General features: G+C 35.5%; 1 protein-coding gene across 1 annotated transcript in view; it reads left to right on the top strand.

Annotated features, from left to right (window-relative positions):
- LOC115429145 (collagen alpha-1(III) chain-like) overlaps positions 1–21586 on the top strand; it is a 97851-nt gene that overhangs the window by 63979 nt on the left and 12286 nt on the right. The window contains exons 11-21 of the mRNA XM_030148392.1: positions 588–632; positions 3965–4018; positions 5931–5975; positions 7182–7235; positions 8717–8761; positions 8866–8919; positions 9016–9060; positions 11174–11227; positions 17782–17826; positions 17902–17955; positions 18053–18160. Of these exons, the coding sequence (XP_030004252.1) occupies positions 588–632; positions 3965–4018; positions 5931–5975; positions 7182–7235; positions 8717–8761; positions 8866–8919; positions 9016–9060; positions 11174–11227; positions 17782–17826; positions 17902–17955; positions 18053–18160 (603 nt within the window). The remainder of the gene's footprint in view (positions 1–587; positions 633–3964; positions 4019–5930; positions 5976–7181; positions 7236–8716; positions 8762–8865; positions 8920–9015; positions 9061–11173; positions 11228–17781; positions 17827–17901; positions 17956–18052; positions 18161–21586) is intronic.

Below are 21586 nucleotides of genomic sequence, written 5' to 3'. Positions count from 1 at the left end.
GTTCAGGAAGGACCTCTGTGGGTGGGATACTGAAGGGTAAAATGAAGGATATCATGAAAAAAGGTGAACGACACGCACATCCAAAATTAGAGGTGTGCTGGATCCCAAAAAAGTAGAACGTGAGAAAAAATAAAGGAAGGTCCGCACAACCAGTGAGCTCCCAAACCATTTAATGGTTTTTTTTGTTGTTGTTGTTTTTTTTTGTTTTTTTTTAAATGAAGGATAATAATAATAATAATAATAATAATAATAATAATAGTAATAACAGTAACAACAACAACAATAATAATAATAATAATAATAATAATAATAATAATAAAATGCCAAGTTAACAATTTCACTTTTTTTAAACAGGTTTAATTATGGTACACAGTTTTTACAGTTACACCACACTGAGCTTTTTAGCATCATTCAGTATTCTGTTAAAATTGATTAAAAACAAATTCTAGACAAAACATAAACTGTATGAGTAGTTTTTCAATTTTCTTTCACATTTTAATCCTTTTTAACTGCACTTAACTGTAAGGACTCTAAATTAATCTTTTTCTCAGATTATGATCATATGTTGTCTGTTTCTTTTCTTCCAGGGTTCTGCTGGTTTACCGGGCCCTCCTGGTCCTGTTGGTCCACCGGTGAGTGTCCTCTACTCCCCCATCAAAGCTCAGTCTCAACAGTGATTTGCGATGATAATGATAAACATTATTTTTAATATAAATAGGAACAACATATACAGATGAACAAAAGGGAAAAAGAAATTTAAACAGAATACTCCTATCTCTGATCTATAAAATGAACAAAAATGAATAATAAACCAGTATAGTAATAAGTAACATGAACAAAACAAGCCACAAATTGAACAAAACTGAAGAAAAAATGCATCAAATGAAAAACAAAATGTAGAAAAATAAACAGTATAATTAACTAAATGAATAAAATATTTACAAAATATCAAACATGAAAAAATACACCCAAAAAAAGAACTAAAATGAAATTTAAAATAAATAAATAAACAAATAAAAGGAATAAAATAAGCAACAAGGATTTGAATTTCAACGTGATATCATGAATTGCGTACAGATAACACGCCACTTTTAACTGGCGTGTTATCTGTACATATTATAAGCTTTCAGTGTGTGTTGACCCTTTGCATGTTACGTCACGCTCTGTTCGCGCCACAAATGAGCGCCATGACGGACGGTGGAAGTGCCAGACTGCACACTGGACGGCAAACCGGCTAATATAGAATTTGATCTGAACGTTTTTGTTTTTTAACCCTACTTTATACGAACAGTGGTCACACACAACAGTTCCATCCTTCTTCACAGACACCCATGGTTTCAGCTGGGTTCCAGACAGAGCCTGGATATGGGGTGACCAGGTGTCCCCCTTTGTGCAGGACTGTACAGCATTAGGACCATTTTTACACGTCCTGCAAATTGAGACGATGTCCTGCATTTGATTGGCTCTGCCTCTCCAAAGTGCAGGACACTCGCTTTCCTCCAAACATGTCTTTCATTTTATAGAGGTGAGAGCTCTGTCACCATTGGCTGTGGCCGCTGTCAATCAGCCAGCATACACGTGGGGTCAGGAGTCCATCAACCTGTCACCAGTGTCCTCCTGACCTCCACCCACTGACACACAAAAACAAAAGCAAAAGCCTCAGACACTGGCATGCAAACATTGGCGGAAATCATTGAAACTCTGCACAAAAAAAAAGAAGCAACTACAGAAAACAGTGGGAAAATGTTTATACATGGGTGAAAGAGCGGAGGATCATTCAGAGGGTATTCTGCGAACTATGTCAAACTTATTTCTCCATCACGCAGGGAGGCGAGAAAGACACTGTATGTGTGTGAGGTGTGGTTAGATTCTATCCCTATTCCCTTCTACCTATTTTTAAGTTTGGAGTTTGAACTGAGAGACTTGAGGCGACAAAATATGCTTTTGTTAAGTATGTAGATATGTATTTTTGACAAAATTCCACAGGATATTTGCTCTACTATCTTATTCTATTTTTATTACTGTGTTAGAATGCTAAATGTTGGACTGTTCTGTGTTTGGATGCACAAAGGGTTTTAGTCAAAGTAATTTTAGGTTTACTGGATGTGGAAACAGCTGTTCTAATGTTGTCAGTTCTGCCTTTTTGTTTTATTGCATGTAGATTAGTTTACCTTTGAGGGCTGAGAACATATACTCAAATAAAAAAAGCTGATTTGTAAAAGTATTGAATTACAATATTTGAAACTTGAGGTTTCTTTTTTACGACAGCGTATTAGGGCCACATAAGAAAAAAAAACACTTGTCACTACGAGAATAAAGTCGTTATTTAACGAGAATAAAGTCATTATTTAACGAGAATAAAGTCATAGTTTTAAAAAACTCATTGTTTAACGACAATAAAGTTGCTAATTAATGAGAATAAAGTCATTAATTGATGAGAATAAAGACATTATTTAACGAGAATGAAGTTGTTAATTAATGAGAATAAAGTTGTTATTTAATGAGAATAAAGTTGCTAATTAATGAGAATAAAGTTGTTAATTAATGAGAATAAAGTCATTATTTAACGAGAATAAAGTCGTAGTTTTAAAAAACTCATTGTTTAACGACAATAAAGTTGCTAATTAATGAGAATAAAGTCATTAATTGATGAGAATAAAGACATTATTTAACAAGAATAAAGTTGTTAATTAATGAGAATAAAGTTATTTAATGAGAATAAAGTTGTTAATGAGAATAAAGTCATTATTTAACGAGAATAAAGTCGTTAATTAATGAGAATAAAGTCGTTGATTAGCGAGAATAAAGTCATTATTTAATGAGAATAAAGTCGTACTTTTATGAGATTAAACTTGTAATATTTTGAAAATTCGACAGTTTCCGGTTTTACAGTGAAGGCAACAAGCGAAGCAGCAGCTTTCCCTTCTGTTGGACTCAAAAACTCACAGTAGAATCCCCACAGTTTGTTCAGAAACACCAGACCCTCTGTGTATAGTTCTCTGGTGTATCCACCGATAGTCCTGCAGCTGAACACTTCATCAGTTTCTCCTCCACAGAAGAGGCAGTTTGCTACAAATCTGTTCGGTTCTTACAACAAACCCAAATGTGTACAAACTCTTCAAAGTCCTTCGACTAATGTGTTGATGGAGGATAGACTAATGAAAGCAGAACTTCACAAAATGTTCCAAGTTACAGGAGGTTTCACAACAAAACTGTAGAATAAATGTATTTTGTGAGTGTATAACATGTATAAGCACTGATAAACCAAATACTGATACTGTCCAAATACAGTTTTTATCAGTGGATTGTACAACTTGGTCTCGTTGAAAATTATATATATATATATATATATATATATATAGGTAATTTGATTGTTTTAATAAATGTACCGTATTTTTATGAGATGGTTATTTTCCGTTATTTAACAGTATTTTTTCGGTACCCCTGCTGCCGGAATAATACTGTTTTTTACTGTTTTTTTTTTACAGTGTGGCTCCTGAACTAAAATGAGTTTGACACCGCTGAGCTAAAGTATACATCCCATAATGTTCATAAATAAAGCTCGAGGCTGTTTCCTCGATTAAGACGCCTGAGGACACGATGCCACCACGTTACAGGATCTTGGTAAAATAACAGAAAAGCGCCACTGTGGTCCCGTAAAATGTTCCGTACACGTCCAAATGGTGTAACACAAGAGGAACAAAGCGAACAATCGGCTGTTGTTAAAGACAGACACGCTCATCTGAATCCCTTTTAATCCCTAAATCCGCTCCGTCTTTGAACTCGGAGAACCGCCTCCCACGTTTCTCTGGGGTTTGTTCTGGGTTTCCTTTGATTCGTCCTGGCGTGGAGTCGGCGTTAACCCGCAGAGCCGGACCAGTGGGCAGCTGTAATCCTCACATTACATCAGCTGGTTAGTTCAGATGTGTCGGCTCTGAGGTGACGGCGTGTCCTTTCTCTACAGGGGCCTCAGGGGATCCGAGGAGGGTACGGCCCTGAGGGACCCCGTGGACCTGATGTAAGTGACATCCACACCAATCATCCAATCCCACAAGTTTGAAATAGAACATTTGGCTTTTTTTTTTTTTTTTTTACAAATTACTGAAGGAGGAATTTTTTTGTTTGTTTGTTTGTTTATTATTATTATCTTTGCTTCCAAGATGCCTCAGAGATGATTTTTACTTTTTTTTTTATCCATGACTATGATTTTAAATGTTCTACCTCTAAATTTCTCAAATATTTCTCATACTCTGACTGTAAATAATAATTTTCTACCACAACTAACCATCTACTTTTGTCACATCTCACTGAGGAAGAAAAATCTAACATTAAACTTTAAGGAAATATTGATGTTTATAAACTATATGGCCAAAAATATTGGGACACATGTCTACAGCTGTAACATGTTCTGTTCATGATGATTTGAGATAAAAACATTAATATTTTCTTAAAGTTTAATGGGAAATTTTTCTTATTAGTATTTACGGTCAGAGCTTGAAAAATATTCTAGAAATTTAGAGGAAGAAAATTTAAAATCAGAATCATAGATAAGAAAAAAAAAATCTGGAGAGAAATTAAGTCAAAACCATTTCTGAGGCATTTTTTAAGGCAAAGATAGTGTATGTATATTTAAGGGAAATGGGAATAAAAGTTTTAATAACCAGTATATTATGTAATTGTACCTTATTAGCTTTACAAAATGCTATCTCATTAAACATTTAAAGTCTTTATCTTTCATTCCAAAATGTCTCAGAGATGGTTTTTAGTTCATATCTCCGAAACCATCTATTGATCTAAACTGTTTAATACCCGTTGATCCAATAATCCTATTAATACATGTAAATAACTGGTGTAAAATACAGTTATTCATCTTTTCGTGGTCATCAGATATGACCCTTTTGGACGTTCAGAGGCTCTGTAGTTACCGTGGAAACACCGTCATCTTCGACAACATTGATTCACCAGTAAAACCCATGGAGTTGGATCAATGACAGTGGATGGAGACAGTTTTTTTTTACATTCAACTGTTGATATCTTTGCTGAAAAAGTCACTTCTAATTCAGTTTCCTCTGTTTCTGTTATAATAACCCTCAACTTTAATCTGAGCTTTCATGAAGATCTACATTATCAATAAATTCAATATTGGAAAATACTAGATGTTTACGGAAATACTGCAAAATACAGAGGACTATATTATAATAAATGGTGAGAAATCACTGAAGAAAAGTTAAATATTGAGGAAAAAATTTATTTTGGAACAGCCACAAAAGTAGTACTGGGTCTTTATGGGTTAAGGAAATATTGATGTTTTTATCTCAAATCATCATGAACAGGACATCTTACAGCTGTAGACATGATGTGTCCCAATATTTTTGTCCATATAGTTTATAAACATCAATATTTCCTTAAAATTTAATGTTAGATTTTTCTTCCTCAGTGAGATGTGAAGAAAGTAGATGGTTAGTTGTGGTAGAAAATTATTATTTACAGTCAGAGCATGAAAAATATTTTAGAAATTTAGAGGTAGAACATTTAAAATCATAGTCATGGATAAAAAAAAAAAAAAACAATGTTGAGAGAAATTCAGTAAAAACCTTCTCAGAGGCATTTTAGAGGTAAAGACGGCAATTTAAACCAAACTAAGTAATGCAATGATATTTATCCCATAAAATAAAACTATTTTCTGACATTTGTCATTATTGTTTTGTATCCCAGACCACTGTTAGAAAACAAACACCTGAGTTCAACGTGTCCACATACTTTTGTCCATATGGTGTGCATGAGGAGGGTTCGTTGACAGATCGACTCCTACTGATTTTGGGTTCATTAGTCAGACATTATTAACAGATAAATAAGGAGACAGGAGTCAGATGGATTAACAGGGTATGTTTCCATGCATTCATACTGTTTATTTCTGTGTTTTTCCTCAGGGGGAGAATGGACTGGACGGTCGACCGGGTCTACCAGGGCTGCCAGTAAGCACAAGGATTAGACCAGGGGTGTCAAACATACGGCCCACCGGCCAAAAATGAAATACCAAAGGGATTAATGTAGCACACAGGATGAATTTGTGAAATGCAAAAAATTACACTGAAGATATTAATAGTTAAAGGTGTCATAATCATTTTAGTTCAGGTTCCACATACAGACCAGTTCAATCTCAAGTGGGTCAGACCAGGAAAATGTGATCATAATAACAACTACAAATTTGACTGTTTTACTGCAAGAAAGTCAAATTACACGAACAGTTTTCTATTAACAAACTATCCTTTGACAAAAAATAGGAATAATCTGAACAAACATGAACAACGTGAAATGTCTTAAATGCAATTTAACAATTCGTTTCAATTCAGACAGGTGAGGGTGGGAGAGGAGGTCACAGGTCACAGGTCAACAATATTCTGTTTTGTGTAGTTGTAGATCCACTGTAATCTGTAAGTTGGTAGTTCATGGTTGTTCATGTTATTCACATTGTTTAAAGGATAGTTACATTGTTAAAGATAGTTAAAGAATAAACATTTTCATAATGTCATTTTACTTTTTTCACTAAAACATAAAGAAAAGTTTGGAGTTGACATTATTTTTACCGTACCGTCTTCATCCTCTTATCTGGGTCCGGGTCACGGGGGCAGCAGCCTCAGCACAGAAGCCCAGACAGAGACAAAGAACGGTTCAGAAGACCTGGATGACAAGAAAATTCAGGAGTGTGTGTACCCGGTCTGGAGGGTTACTGGGGCTCTGGAGCCAGGCCTGGGGTTGGGGCCCGTGGTCAGTGTCTGGTGGCGGGGCCTTTGCCCGTGGGATCTGACCAAGCCCAGCACAAACTGGTAGCATGGGCTTGTCACCCTGTGGGCCTTGGTGGTCTGATCCCTGGTTACAGAAGCTACCTCACGTTATTTTTAGGTTATGCTATTATTTTATGGATGTGGCCCCTGAACTAAAATGAGTTTGACACCCCTGGGTTAGACAGTAGTTCAAGATCCTGGTGCTAAAAGTACTGAAGTCACATTTTTGTACAATTCAAGTTGAGCATATAAACATGTTGGATTTGTTTAGCTAAGTCCACCCTATAAATATTTTTAACAGACTCTTTTATTGACTTCAGTTCTTTTAGCACCAGGGTCTTCAGTTGTTTGTGAGGACCAGTGAACTAATAAATGTTGGTGTGTTTGTGTTCACAGGGGGCACCAGGGGCCACGGGAAGAGTCGGTGCCCAAGGAGTTAACGGTTCAAGGGTGAGTTAATGACGTAAAAACTCTTACTTCGCCAAATAATGTTTGCTCTACAGTCCATTCAGCTGATTAAAGCCCTGGTTTGAAGCTGTTAAATCATTTCAACGTAACACAAAACAGTGGATGAGCCGATAGCAGAAGCTTCATTCATTTAAACCAAGTCATTATTAGAAAATAGCAAAGGTAAGACCAAATTCATAATAATCTCTTCATAATACAATGTTATTTTTGCACGTCTTTGTCTTGTTCATTGAGTTTTGTCGGTAGAGAAGTAATACTTACACTATTGGACCTGTTTAGTGTTAGCTTAGTGCTGCTAAGTTTGTCTCATTGGTCTATTGTTTTATTAAATAATTAATAAATTATTAAACTTTAAGGAAATATTGATGTTCATAAACTATATGGACAAAAATACCGGTTACCTCTGCCAGGAGGCATTGTGATCACTTTGATTTGTGTGTTTGTTTGTTTGTGTGTTTGTTTGTTTGTTTGTTTTGTTAGCAACTTTACGGGAAAACTTTTCCAACCATTTTTACCAAATCATACCCACAGATAGGCCTAGGCCCTGGGACCAACCCATTAAATTTTGGGCCAAGTAGGCCAAAGTTCAAGGTCACAGCAAGGTCACAAAATCTACAATTTTCCTATCTCTCATCATTGAGCAATATTCTAAAATTCATTAAAAATTCAAAACAACTCTGCTTAGCCTCCAATTTGATCCACCCGTAGCTTAGAACAATATCTTGTATCTGGCACAAAATTGTCCACATCCACTGTGGAATGTGGACTCTGTGGACATTTACATTTAACATTGAAAATCCCGTTTACCGCACATGTTTCATTATAACTCAACAAATATTGATTGGAATTTAATCTAATTTGACATACACATGACTGGTACCAAGTTTCAACTTTTTCTGTTGTATGGAACAACCTGGAAACTGTTGAATTTAAAAAGAAATAGTCGATCCACACATGCACACCATTCGGGGTGCTTGGCGGAGGTTTGCGTTCTCTCAACACTTGTTATGGTTTGTTTTCATCAGGGTTTTTCTGTTTCTTTGTCTGTTAGCAAGATAACTCAAAAAGTTATGGAAGGATTTTCATGAAATTTTCAGGAAACGTTGATACTGGCACAAGGAAAAATGATTACATTTTGGTGGTGATCGGGGGGGTGGGTGATCTGCCTTGGCGGAGGTCTCTGCTCTCCTTCAAGTGCTTTTCTAGTTATTATTATTATTACTATGTAGGTCACATGATGACATGAAGCCTTAGGTCATGTAGTGCAGTTACATAATGTGCTTTGTTTAGTGGTTGACTGGTTTACCCTCTATCTATGAGTGGGTGGTTGTGGTCATGTCCCAGTGGGTGGTTGTGGTCATGTCCCAGTGGGTGGTTGTGGTCATGTCCCAGTGGGTGGTTGTGGTCATGTCCCAGTGGGAGGCTGAGGCTGCGGCTGCAGTGACACTCTGACTGTTTTTCAGGGGGACATGGGCCCTGTCGGCAGCGTCGGCCCCAAAGGCCCACAGGTATGTGTGTGTTTTCTTTGGGTCTGTTTGTTCTGCACTCATTCAAGGTGATGGAAGTGTTTAGACGCTGTGTTCAGCCTTAAGCTCTCTGCACTTTTGACCAGGGGCCTCCAGGTTTAGAGGGCCAGATGGGACCTCCAGGACTCAGAGGGCCCCAGGTGAGTGCAGTTCAAGAACACGTAGATGTTGGCGCCAAATGGGCTTTTGATTTGTTGGCTTCGGAGGGTAAAGGGTCTGTCTGTGGATCTTCACAGGGACATCCAGGACTGAGTGGGGCCCCCGGACCTAAAGGAGATCCTGTAAGTTAGTTTTCATCATATTTAAGGTTTTAGGTGTCAAGGTTTAAAGACTGAACCTAGTGTTTAATGTCTGATGGAATATTCGGGATTAGATGGAGATACACAGGTGGTAGGTTTAAATGACCCATAAAAGACCCAGGACTGTTCCAAATGATTTTTTTTTTGTAAATGTAACCTTTCTTAAGTGATTTATCACCATTTATTTTTAATATTATCCTCTGGTATTTTGATTTTTTCAGTGAAAATCATGTGTTTTTCTATATTTAATTCACTGATCATGTAGATGTTCATAAAAGCTCAGAGTAAATTCAAAACTAATTGCATCAGAAACAGAGAAAACTGACTTTACACAAAATCTATTAACTGAACATAAACCCAGTGTGTCCATCCACTGTCATTGATCCAACTCCACGGGTTTTACTGGTGAATCAATGTTGTAGAAGATGACGGTGTTTCCACGGTAACTACGGAGCCTCTGAACATCCAAAGGGGTCATATCTGATGACCATGAAAAGATGAATAACTGTATTTTACACCAATTATTGGCATGTATTGATAGAATTAGTGGATCAACAGGTATTAAACAGTTTAGATCAGTAGATGGTTTTGTCATCAGTGGGTGTTGAGGTCCTTAAGGGTTAAAGTGGTTCTATGTTGTATTAATATTCCAAACTCTGACCAGCAAGGGTCAGTCTGGTAGTAGAACACACTTAGGACCAAAACCACCAATGAATCTGCCCTATGTATCCGCAGACTGGATCAGTCACTTGATAAAGTATAAAGCTCATTGTTTACACACAACTGTATTATGGAAACATCAAGTTTTCTTCTATAAACTAAAACTGATAGATGTTTATTTTAGCAGTCGCTCAAAGTAACACTGTCTTATACTCTTCACATCAGCTGATAGTTTACATTATAGCTATGTTAGCATAGCTCTATTAGTGTAGCTCTGTTAGCATAGCTTTGTAACCTTAGCTGGGTTTTTAAGACTGAAAACAGCCACAGTAAAACCACTTTTCACCTCTGTACACAGACTACACAGAAAACAGTTTAGTCTGAACCATAGACCAACAAATGGCAACTTAGCAACTTTTTTTTTTTTTTTTTGTTAAAAAAATAATAGAATTAGTTATAGTTATTTTACTTGAGATTATGTTGGTCTGGATGTGGAACCTAAACATTGACTTGGGTGTCTTTGGAAATTTGTCACAACATGCATTGTGGGAGGCGGAGGTTCCAACAAACACGAAACAGAAACGGCTGGAGCTCCGCTTCCCACAATGTATGTTGTGACAAAATTCCGAAGATGCCTGAGTTACCTCCTGACTCTGTTTGTAAACAAATGGTTTGTTTATGGGAGAGTACACTTCGAAATTGTTCACCGTGAGGAAAGAGATTCAGGTGAATAATTACGGATTCATGATTCAGGTTTGGCAGATTTGAGGAAAAATTGATGACGAAAGTCTCCCACAGCTTTGAACAGTTAAATATGAATCATAAATCGGAGCGGTTCCATTTGGGTTGAAGATATTGTTCCTGGAGCCAGAGTTTATGATCAGCTGATGAGTCTGCAGTTATTCTAATGAGTCAGTTCAATGATTCTTAAGCAAAAATGACAAAGGTTTGCTTCTGAAATGTGCCAGTTTACCCACTTCCCTGCCCTTTTACTCTCAGTCATGAGTCCTGCTGCCAATATTCCAACTGAATAACAGAGAAAATCAGCATCAAATGAATCTAATTGAGTTGCAGCCTTAGACAGACTGTCGATAACTAAGTCACAGGGAAAACTGAGGTCAAACGTTCCCACATTTTATCAGCTAATAGTTTTACTTACATCACGATTAAATGATGTCAGTGAAGTCATGTTTTATGCCTGTTTTGTTGCTACTTTCACTGTTTTTCTTATAAAAACTTGGTTCACAGGGGACAGGGAGGAGGCTGGAAATTCCTCTCGGTCTCCAAAATGTGGCTTTGACATAAAAATGTTCAGAATCCCTGGTTTGGATCATGTTAAGATGCAGAAAGCAGCACATGAAGGCAGACTATCTGAGTGTTTCAGAACAAACCATACCTTATCTTCACGTCCTGTTTCTTTTTGTTTGTGTCTCAGGGGCCGGCGGGGCCTTCTGGTCTCCGGGGGGATCCTGGCTTTGAGGGGCCCATGGTGAGTAGATCTGCAGGATATGACATCATTACATCATGAACAGGCCCATGGTATTATTATTATTATTATTAGTAGTAGTATCATTTGCAATTTTTATTTATTTATTTATTTTAAAGATACATGTCTGTAGTCCACATTTTGGTTTGATAAACCTTCTGGAGTCACAGCTAAATAACTGTTATCAACTGTTAAAGTCGACCCACCCCCATTGAAAAAATGCATTTCTGACGCTTGTGCATATCTTGGTGTTGGCCCGTGTTCAGGACATGTTTCAATGTTTTATATTGTTTGGTATCATTACCTCCGCCAAGGAGGTTATGTTTTTGTCGGCGTTGGTTTGTCTGTTTGTCTGTCTGTGTGCAAGATAACTCAAAAAGTTAAGGACGGATTTGAATGAAAATTTCAGTAAATGTTGATACTGGCACAAGGAACAAATGATTAAATTTTGGTGGTGATCGGCGGTGGGGGGGCACTGATCTTCCTTGGCGGAGGTCTGCGCTCTATGAGTACTTTTCTAGAAAAGACAGTGCAGATCAGTGCCCCCCCACCGCCGATCACCACCAAAATTTAATCATTTGTTCCTTGTGCCAGTATCAACATTTCCTGAAATTTTCATCCAAATCTGGGGCACTGATCTGCCTTGGCGGAGGTCTACGCTCTCCGAGTGCTTCTAGTTTTAAAGGGGACACTGAGCTTTCATTCAAGCTCTTTTGTGAATACTTTTGACAAGTACAGTAGACACTGGAACTCTTCAAACTTTTCTTTTTGTTCAAAGTGTTTTTATTACCTCAGCCAAGGAGGTTATGTTTTCATCAGGGTTTGTCTGTCTGTTAGCAAGATAATTCAAAAAGTTATGGAAGGATTTTCAGGAAATTTTCAGGAAATGTTGATACTGACACAAGGAATAAATGATAAAATTTTGGTGGTGATCTGTGGGGGAGGGGGGGGCAGATCTGCCTTGGTGGAGGTCTGTCTCTCTGAGTGCTTTTCTAGTTACACATTGAGTCATCCAGAAAGGCATAATACAGTCATCTTTTTTTTTTATGCCCAAACCCATGAACATTTCCACCCTGTTGCACCATAAAAAAGATGATAATTAACAATAATAATAAAGAAAGAAAGAAAGAAAGAAAAAAGAAAGAACTCAGATATTAATCACAGACTCATTAATAGGACTACTGTGGAATAAGTGAGGGATCTACCTCTTATATGTGATTCAGAACAGGTTGCCAGGTACTGAAAAAAAAAGGTCCAGAAACCTAGATTTAAATGTTGGAGGTTGTTTATCTTTCCATTTAAGTAGTATTAGTCTGCAAGCTGGAAGAGTGGTGAACGCAATCAGATTTTTTTTCTTCTCAATATCTTTATTGAGTTTTTCATATGGCACACGAAAAATATAGAAAAAGAATAAATACAAATATAAAGCAAGAGGCTGGAGAGACATGAATGGAAGGTAATGCCATATGTAACAAAAATAAAATACTCTCTTTTCCTTCACACGTACAACATGTCATTATGAACAGCCAAATATACAAAGACACAAACCAGCATAGATAAGCACATAAACAAACAAACAGTGCTGTCTTAGACAAAAACAACTATAACAACAAAAAGATAGCATCCAATTTGTTTTGTTTTTTTCATTCCACCACAGTAGCATCATTATCATCAAGTGCATAGTTATTCAGGTAAACCTGCTATGGGTTGATCCATACTGTGCTTTCTCACTTATGGTCCACCAGGCCCTTCAACACAATGGTAGTTCGTGGCAATCAGATTTTTAGATTTTTGAGCTCTTCAATCTTTAATCACACACAGTTTCCTACCATTTTCGCCTAAATCATCTCTTTTCTTTTTGTCCTGTGGCATCAGGAAACATCAGAGACACAAAATACAAACACTGCAATACTGACATGACTCTAAGGATTCAGGAAGTGCATAATTTACCCATATTATCTGATTCTGAGGGGGTGATTTTCAGCCTTATATCAGGCGGACAAAAATCAGAGTTTAGATTTCCACTCATATGAACTAGCACTGTTGGGACTAGATCAGCCTCACAGCTCCATCTGCTGGACCTGCATGTGAACTGCATAGACTGAACTACATTAGCCACTCACTCATCTGTCTCTGCTGTTTCAGACCGAGGGTGTCAAAGTCATTTTAGTTCAGGTTCCACATTCAGACCATTATATGATCTGAAGTGGATCAGACCAGTAAAATAATAACAGTGAAAAGAAGAACAATTATATGGAGAGAAATTTGTTTCTTTATTCATCAATCAAAAAGAATGGATTTGCAATTCAAAAGAATAGATTTGCAACCAATAAAGAGATTTGAGATCAAAAGACAGTAAGTGGCAATAAAAAAAAAAGAAAGATAATTTTCCTTATAAATCAGTCCTCTTTGCTTGTGAGTTAAAAACTAAAGGCTAATTTTTTTTATTTTATTTATTTATTAATTTTGCACATCATAAAACAGCAAGAGAAAATTTAAAAAAAAAAACAAAAAACATTCAAACAAGTAACATCATTGTACAGGAGAGGTTAGAAGCCAAAAAAGGCTTAAATGAATACCTCCCCGGAAATGAACAATACACAAAGAAAAAAATAATAATAATTAAAAATACAGTATAACTGAATTAATAAACTAAAGTAAAAACCATAGAAATGCAAATCACATTACAAATCATCAAATCAAATGATATACAACCTTACATTTTTTCATGAATTACAGTCCTTTTCAGATGCTTTTTAAACAATGATAAAGAAGATGTTGACTGAAGTTCAGGTCGTAGATTATTCCACAGAATAGATGTATATACTATACCACTGCTGACCTAAAGGAGCTGTCGTGTCTGTATTTTGTCTGTTATTTATTTTCTTTCATGTTATGTTTTATGTGAAAAATGGTTTTGTATGATTATATTGTATGTTCTTTGCATTGACTAGGTGTAAAGATTATTGACCCCAGGAAGAACAGCTGCAGGTATGGTACAGCTGATGGGGATCCGAAAGAAAGGAAAGAGATTTGAGAAACATGAACAGAAAGAACCTATACATATGAAGTAAATTGTACTTAACTCGACTTGTTGCTCACCTTTATGACCGCCTAAAACCTCTGCAGTATTATCTGAGCGTCCACATGACTCAGGTTCAGTCCTTTTTGTCTTCTTGATGCTCATATGGAAGATGGAAACTACCTGTTCAGTAAATATCCATGTTCGTGTCCCCATAAGGTCTTTCCTGTTAACAGCCATGAACAATTGCACAGCCTGAAACTAAAACACCTAAATGGGATGCAGCCGCGTGTAATGAAACCAATTACACATGTGCGTTGTCTTCCTTAACAAGTCAAACTGTCCTCTGTGGAAAAAAGTCCATTTAGGATGAGTAATGAGACTTTGAATAATGATGTGATGTGAAACATGTGTGTGTGAGCAGGTGAGTTTAATCACAGTTTGGTCCAAAACCACCATCCAGGAAAAGAACCAGTCCTTCAGGAGCACAGAGCGCCTGGTTATTTCCAATTTGCCCACAAATGCATGAAAAATGATTAGAAGGTTTAAAAAACAACGCATCTCAAAGGGAGACGGAAAGGGTTTGGATGTCCCAGCCTCTGCAGAACAGAATGAAAAGACTGAAGGTTTGAAGTGCATGAACACTTACTGGTCCTGAACCATGTGTGTCTGTGGTAATACTCACACATGGACCTGACAGTGTGCCAAGGTTATTATTGTTAACGAAAACTTAAGAAAACTAACGAAATGACGAAAACTAGAATTGTAAAGACATTTTCGTTAACTGAAAAAAATAAAAACTATAATTAAAAGAAAAAAATGATAACTAACTGAAACTGTATTGTGTGTTTACAAAACTAACTAAAACGTATAAAAGTTATGGATAAAATTCCCTTCATTTTCATCTTTGTCAATGTTGGATTGATACGAAATCCATTTATTTCCCTCAAGCAATTTTAGCTAGCGGCATCATATGATATTTAACGGTCCGTCACTTCTTGTCACTTGTCATTTAGTCGTCTTCTGGTCCCCACTCTACCTGGAAACATGCAGACTAAAGTTGGGAGAAAGCAGCAGAGTCCTGTCTGGGATTTATTTGAATACGACGGCAAAGAAGAGAAAAGATATTTAAAAAACTAAAACTGAACTAAAAATAAGCATTTAGGAAATAACAAAAACTAATAAAAACTAGCAAACCTGCTCTAAAAACTAATTAAAACTAACTGAATTAGAGAAAAAAAAGTCAAAACTAAATAAAAGTAAACTATAATGAAAAATCCAAAACTATTACAGCCTTGCTGTGTACTGCCTCTGTGGTTTTGAATTTAATGATGCATTCACCTGCTATTGGGAAAATGAACCTTTCCACTTGTGAATTTGAAATTACAAGTGTGTTGTGTTCAAGTGCCTTTGTTATCATAGCAGAATGAATAATGGCTGATACCAGGGTGCGATTTATCAAAAAAAAACAGAGGGGGGGGTATGGTCCATAACTAATGTAACTAACGCTGGTGTGAAACAAAACTGAAACTTTGCATACTTCCAACGTCCAACTCCCAGGTTCTGTTCATCTGTTATTCAGCGGATCTTACACCAAGTTTTCATAACCTCTAACCCATTGTTTTTCAACCTTGGGACCCCATGTGGGGCCGCCTGAAATTCAAATGGGGTCACCTGAAATTTCTTGTAATTGATTAAAAAAAAAAAAAAAAAACAAGAAAACTTACTAATATATGGTGAGTGGACAGAGACAATCACAATGCATAACAGACATGAGAAACTGAGTCTGAAACTGAAGCACTGTGGTAAAATTATTTTGTTTTTGATCATGTATTTTTATTCACGTTTGCTTGCTCCGGATTCAAACCATCATATCTCTGGTTGTATTTGCTCTACCAACATCAAATAAAAAAGTGGGAGAGTGTTTCAAGTCCGCACTTTCAAATGCAATTGTCCCCAGTGGTCTACATGACCGACTTCTGATGCTACGACGTGTTGAAAATGTCATGTGATTAAGTCACGGAGCCATTCATGAAAGACATGACAAACTGTAAGTCTGAAACTGCAGCACTGTGGTTCTGTTTATGTGTCAAATGTTCGTTGTGGTCAGTTTCAGATGCTGCAGCTCTTTCATAATTCATAGTTTGAGTTCTTTGTTCAGTATTAATTGTCAGCCTTGTAAATCACAGCTGGACTGACTATACAGGGTGGGGAAGCAAAATTTACAATATTTTGAGGCAGGGATTGAAAGACAGTGTATGACCAGTTAGTTTATTGAAAGTCATGAGAATTTATTTGCCACAAGAAAATGTCCATAATAGAAAATGTTTTTATTCTATGTGTCCTCCTTCTTTCTCAATAACTGCCTTCACACACTTCCTGAAACTTGCGCAAGTGTTCCTCAAATATTGGGGTGACAACTTCTCCCATTCTTCTTTAATAGTATCTTCCAGACTTTCTCCTAATAGTTTTGTTCATAGTCATTCTCTTCTTTCCATTATAAACAGTCTTTATGGACACTCCAACTATTTTTGAAATCTCCTTTGGTGTGACGAGTGCATTCAGCAAATCACACACTCTTTGACGTTTGCTTTCCTGATTACTCATATGGGCAAAAGTTTCTGAAAAGGTATGGATAATAGTGTTAGGTATGATTATGACATCAGTATATGTTTGGTTTCAAAACAACTGGCGTAGTGCCTGCTGAGAAAAAAACAACTAAATGTTGATTGTACATTTTGCTTCCCCACCCTGTACATATCCTGACCAAGGAAAATCCAATTCTCCCTTTGTGCAGTAATCTACACCTGGATTTACTGCCTCTGTCCATAATAATATACATTATATAGACTAAATGTCCTCTAAAATTAACATTGATTTGCAACATAGTACCATATGTCACCATATGTTCACTGTTGTTTATGTATATATTTCCTTCTTTGAGTTAGTTATTATTTGTTTATTTACTTGCCAACAAAACTGAGAAAGGCATTGGTAAAAGATTATATGTGTATTTGTATGTTGTGCATATGTTTAAATGTATGTATGTGTATATGGATGAATGTGTGTGTGTGTGCGTGTGTGTGTGTGTGTGTGTGTGTGTGTGTGTGAATAGATATATAAATATAGAGGAGTAATGTAAAAAGAAGAGGGACATATATATTATTAATCATATTTTAGGGAGAGGGGGTGGGATTAAATAAATTGCACTTCTTCCCACCCCTTTTCGGGCATGTAAATGGAACTATTGTGCTGTTCTTCTGTCTAAGATTGTTATGATTCTGTATATTTGTATTATGTATGTTTTTCTAGTTTGCATATATGTTAAATTCATTGCATGTTCGGAATAAATCCCTAAATCACATAGTATAAAAAACTATTACATGATCAAAAACAAATTAATTTTAGCAGAAAAAATGCCTGGGACTCGCCAGAAATGTATGATGTTAAAATGGGGTCATGAGCCAAAAACAGGTTGGGAACCACTGGGTTAAATGGTTTTAAAGACGTGTTCCCCTTTTGTCATTTTTCCCAGGGTGCACCAGGCAAACATGGTCCTGTGGGTTTCCCTGGAGTACCGGTAGGTCCTCGTAGCTGATATTAACACATTTTACATCAAATCTCCTCAGCTGAACACTTGTCCTGTGCTTATCAGGGACACCGAGGACCAGACGGGGACAAAGGAGAACCAGGTCCTAAAGGCGATAAGGTAGGAACCAGCACAGTCCGCTTTATCTGTGACGTGTCAGGGGTTCGGTGGTAAAATACAGTCTCTGTTGTGGTTTGTTTTTGTTTTTTTTTTTAAGGGTACCGAGGGGCCGGCAGGGATCAGCGGACCCCAGGGGGAGAGGGGCCCCAGTGGATTCCCAGGTTTCCCAGGGGCCAAGGGCCACCCTGGTTCTAAAGGCCACGAGGTACAGAAAAATAGACCTGGATTTGACCCCATTCACACATTAGAACACTGATAATAAAGTATATGGAAGACTGTATGAGCATTTTAACCCTTTCATGCATAGTGGTCACTACAGTGGACAGTTATTCTACAGCTGGTCTGTTGTTTATTCATGGGTTTTGGTGTTTTAGTTCCATATCAGCTGACACAGTGGACACATATCATCAAACACTGCAATTCATAAAATTATTGTAACTTTGCTGTTCTTGATAAACCTGATCTGCACTAACATGATTAGTGTAAACCAATTGCTAATTGTTATTAGACTGTAATTAACCCTTTCATGCATGAATTATGAGAACCTTAGTCAATATTTTTTTCTTGACTGTTTTTGTTCTTCTTTAGGCATGAAAAAAACAACGCTATTTATTTATTTATTTATTTTTTATGAACCTATTTTTCGTGGAGTTACAAAAATGTCCACTCAGCTGGACACCATGTGTTTAAGTTTTGAAGCAAAGAAACATTTATTTAAAAATCATCATCAGAAAGTGATATACTGTGTGAAAACTATGAAATAAAAACATTTTTAATTCTGCTATTTGCTAAATTGCATTTTATCACACTCTAATATTAGCTATTACTCATTTCATGAAGATAAAATCCTCCTGAGACCCAGGAAATTGACAGTTTTAGCTTTTTTACACTAAAAAAAATGGTCTTGATTGGAAACCGCATAATGCAACAGTTTTTTCAGATACATTTTTAAAATTTTTTTATTTATGGATTGATTTTTTTATTGGAATGTCCTTTGCAATGGACAGCATTTAAGTTAAACTGTCAAACTTTTGTTCCCTATAGAGGACAAAATGCATTGGTGGGTTTCAGGAGGATATGTAACAAAAAAAAAAAAAAACTTTTTGTTTGTTAATTACAGTCTAATAACAATTAGCAATTGATTTACACTAAAACATGTTACTGCAGATCAGGTTTATCAAGAGCAGCAAAGTTACAGTAATTGTATGAAGTGCAGTGTATGAGATGATGCATAAGTGTCCACTGTGTTGGCTGATATGGAACTAAAACAACAAAACCCACAAATAAACAATAGAACAGCTGGAGAAGAACTGTCCACTGGAGTGACCACTGTGCATGAAAGGGTTCTAACAGTTTTCTGGAACACAAAGGGTTTTTTTTTTTTTTTTTTGAACATATCCTCCTGAACCCCACCAATGCATTTTGTCCTCTATAGGGGACAAAAGTTTGACAGTTTAACTTAAATGCTGTCCATTGCAAAGGACATTCCATTAAAAAAATCAATCCATAAATAAAAATGATTTTAAAAATGTATGCGAAAAAACTGTTGCATTATGCAGTTTCCAATCAAGACAATTTTTTAGTGTTAGTGTTTTTTTTAACAAAATATGTCTTTAACTAAACCTGAAACAAGCGTCTACAACCACTTTTCATTATCATACTTCCAAATTGATTTTTCTGAATATTTAACCTTTCCTAAGTGATTTATAACCATTTATTATAATATTATCATCTGCGTTTTTCATCTTTTTTTATTTGTGAAAAGCAGGTATTTTCCTATATTTAATTCACTGATCATGTACATGTTTATAAAAGCTGAGAGTAAATTTAAGGCTATTATATCAAAACAAAGAAAACTTAGGAAAAATGTGACTTTTTAGAAAAAAATATATCATTAACTGACCGTAAAAACAAGTGTGGCCATCCACTGTCATTTATCAAACTCCATAGGTTTTATATCATTTTATTTTTGTTTTATTTTATTTTGTTTTGTTTTATTTTGCTTTGTTTTGTTTTATTTTATTCCTTTTTGTTCTTTTTTTTTTTTTTTTTTTGCCTATTATATTATTTTTGTTATGTTGAGTTTATACATTGTTTTGTTCATGTCACTTGTTATTTTGTTGATTTATGATTCATTTTTGTTCATTTTATTGATTGATTGATCATTGTAGTTAATTTTGTTGGTTATTTTATTTTTTTAATTTCATTTTTTGTGAATTTTCTGCTTGTTTTTGCTTACGGAGAAAATATGGAAATAGGTTGTGATTTTACTTTGATAGAATCTTAAAAAAAAAAAAAAAACACTTTCCCACTTTATATTTATTCAGAATACAACTTTACTTCTTAAAAGCTGAGAGTAAATTCAAGGTTTTTATATCAAAACAAAGAAAACTTAGGAAAAAGGGACTTTTTCAGCAAAATATATCATTAACTGACCATAGAAACGAGTGTGTCCGTCCACTGTCATTTATCAAACTCCATAGGTTTTATTTTATTTTATTGTATTTTGTTTTGTTTTATTTTATTCATTTTTGTTAATTTTGTCGCCTATTTTATTATTTTTGTTATGTCGAGCTTATACATTGTTTTGTTCATGTCACTTATTATTTTGTAGATTTATGATTAATTTTTGTTCATTTTATTGATGACTTTGGCCATTTTAGTTAATTTTGTTGGTTATTTTATTCTTTTTTTTTTTTTTTTAACTTCATTTTAGTGAATTTTCTGCTCGTTTTTGCTTATGGAAAAGATATGGAAATAGGTTGTGATTTTGCTTTGATAGAATCTGCAAAAAAAACCACTTTCCCACTTTATATTTAATCAGAATACGACTTTACTTCATAAAAGCTGAGAGTAAATTCAAGGTTTTTATATCAAAACAAAGAAAACTTAGGAAAATGGGACTTTTTCAGCAAAATATATCATTAACTGACCATAGAAACAAGTGTGTCCATCCACTGTCATTTATGAAACTCCATAGGTTTTATTTAATTTAATTTTGTTTTGTTTTATTCATTTTTGTTGCCTATTTTATTGTTTTTATGTTGCATTTATACATTGTTTTGTTAATGTCATTATTTTGTTGACTTGTAATTCATTTTTGTTCATTTTATTGATGACTTTTGGCCATTTTAGTTAATTTTGTTGGTTATTTTATTCTTTTTTTACTTCATTTTAGTGAATTTTCTGCTCGTTTTTGCTTACGGAGAAAATATGGAAATAGGTTGTGATTTTGCTTTGATAGAATCTGCGAAAAAAACAATTTCCCACTTTATATTTATTCAGAATACGACTTTTCTTCAAGCTCAACTACATCGAAATTACAGGAAAAATGTGCTTTTTCAGTCAAATCTATCATGAACTGAATAAACAGTTTTGTGGTGGACGTTTGGGTCTTAAACGGTTAAAGAATTAAAACTTGTAGCAGAAAATGACTTGAAATCTGATCCATTTTGTTTCTATATGAGACGTATCTTACATTTAATAACAGTTTGATTTACGTGCAGTGAGTAAAATAAGCTCCACCACCAGGTATTTAACATTTTTACAACATTGACGTAGTACTTTATGTGTTTCTAAGCGTTACGTTACATGTTGTTTTAAATCGTATAATGACGCTGTCTGATGAGCC

The sequence above is a fragment of the Sphaeramia orbicularis genome, chromosome 12, assembly GCF_902148855.1.
Source record: "Sphaeramia orbicularis chromosome 12, fSphaOr1.1, whole genome shotgun sequence".
NCBI classification, from domain to species: Eukaryota; Metazoa; Chordata; class Actinopteri; order Kurtiformes; family Apogonidae; genus Sphaeramia; species Sphaeramia orbicularis.
Note: the sequence above shows the minus strand (reverse complement) of the source record. Positions and strands in the feature narration are given on the sequence as shown.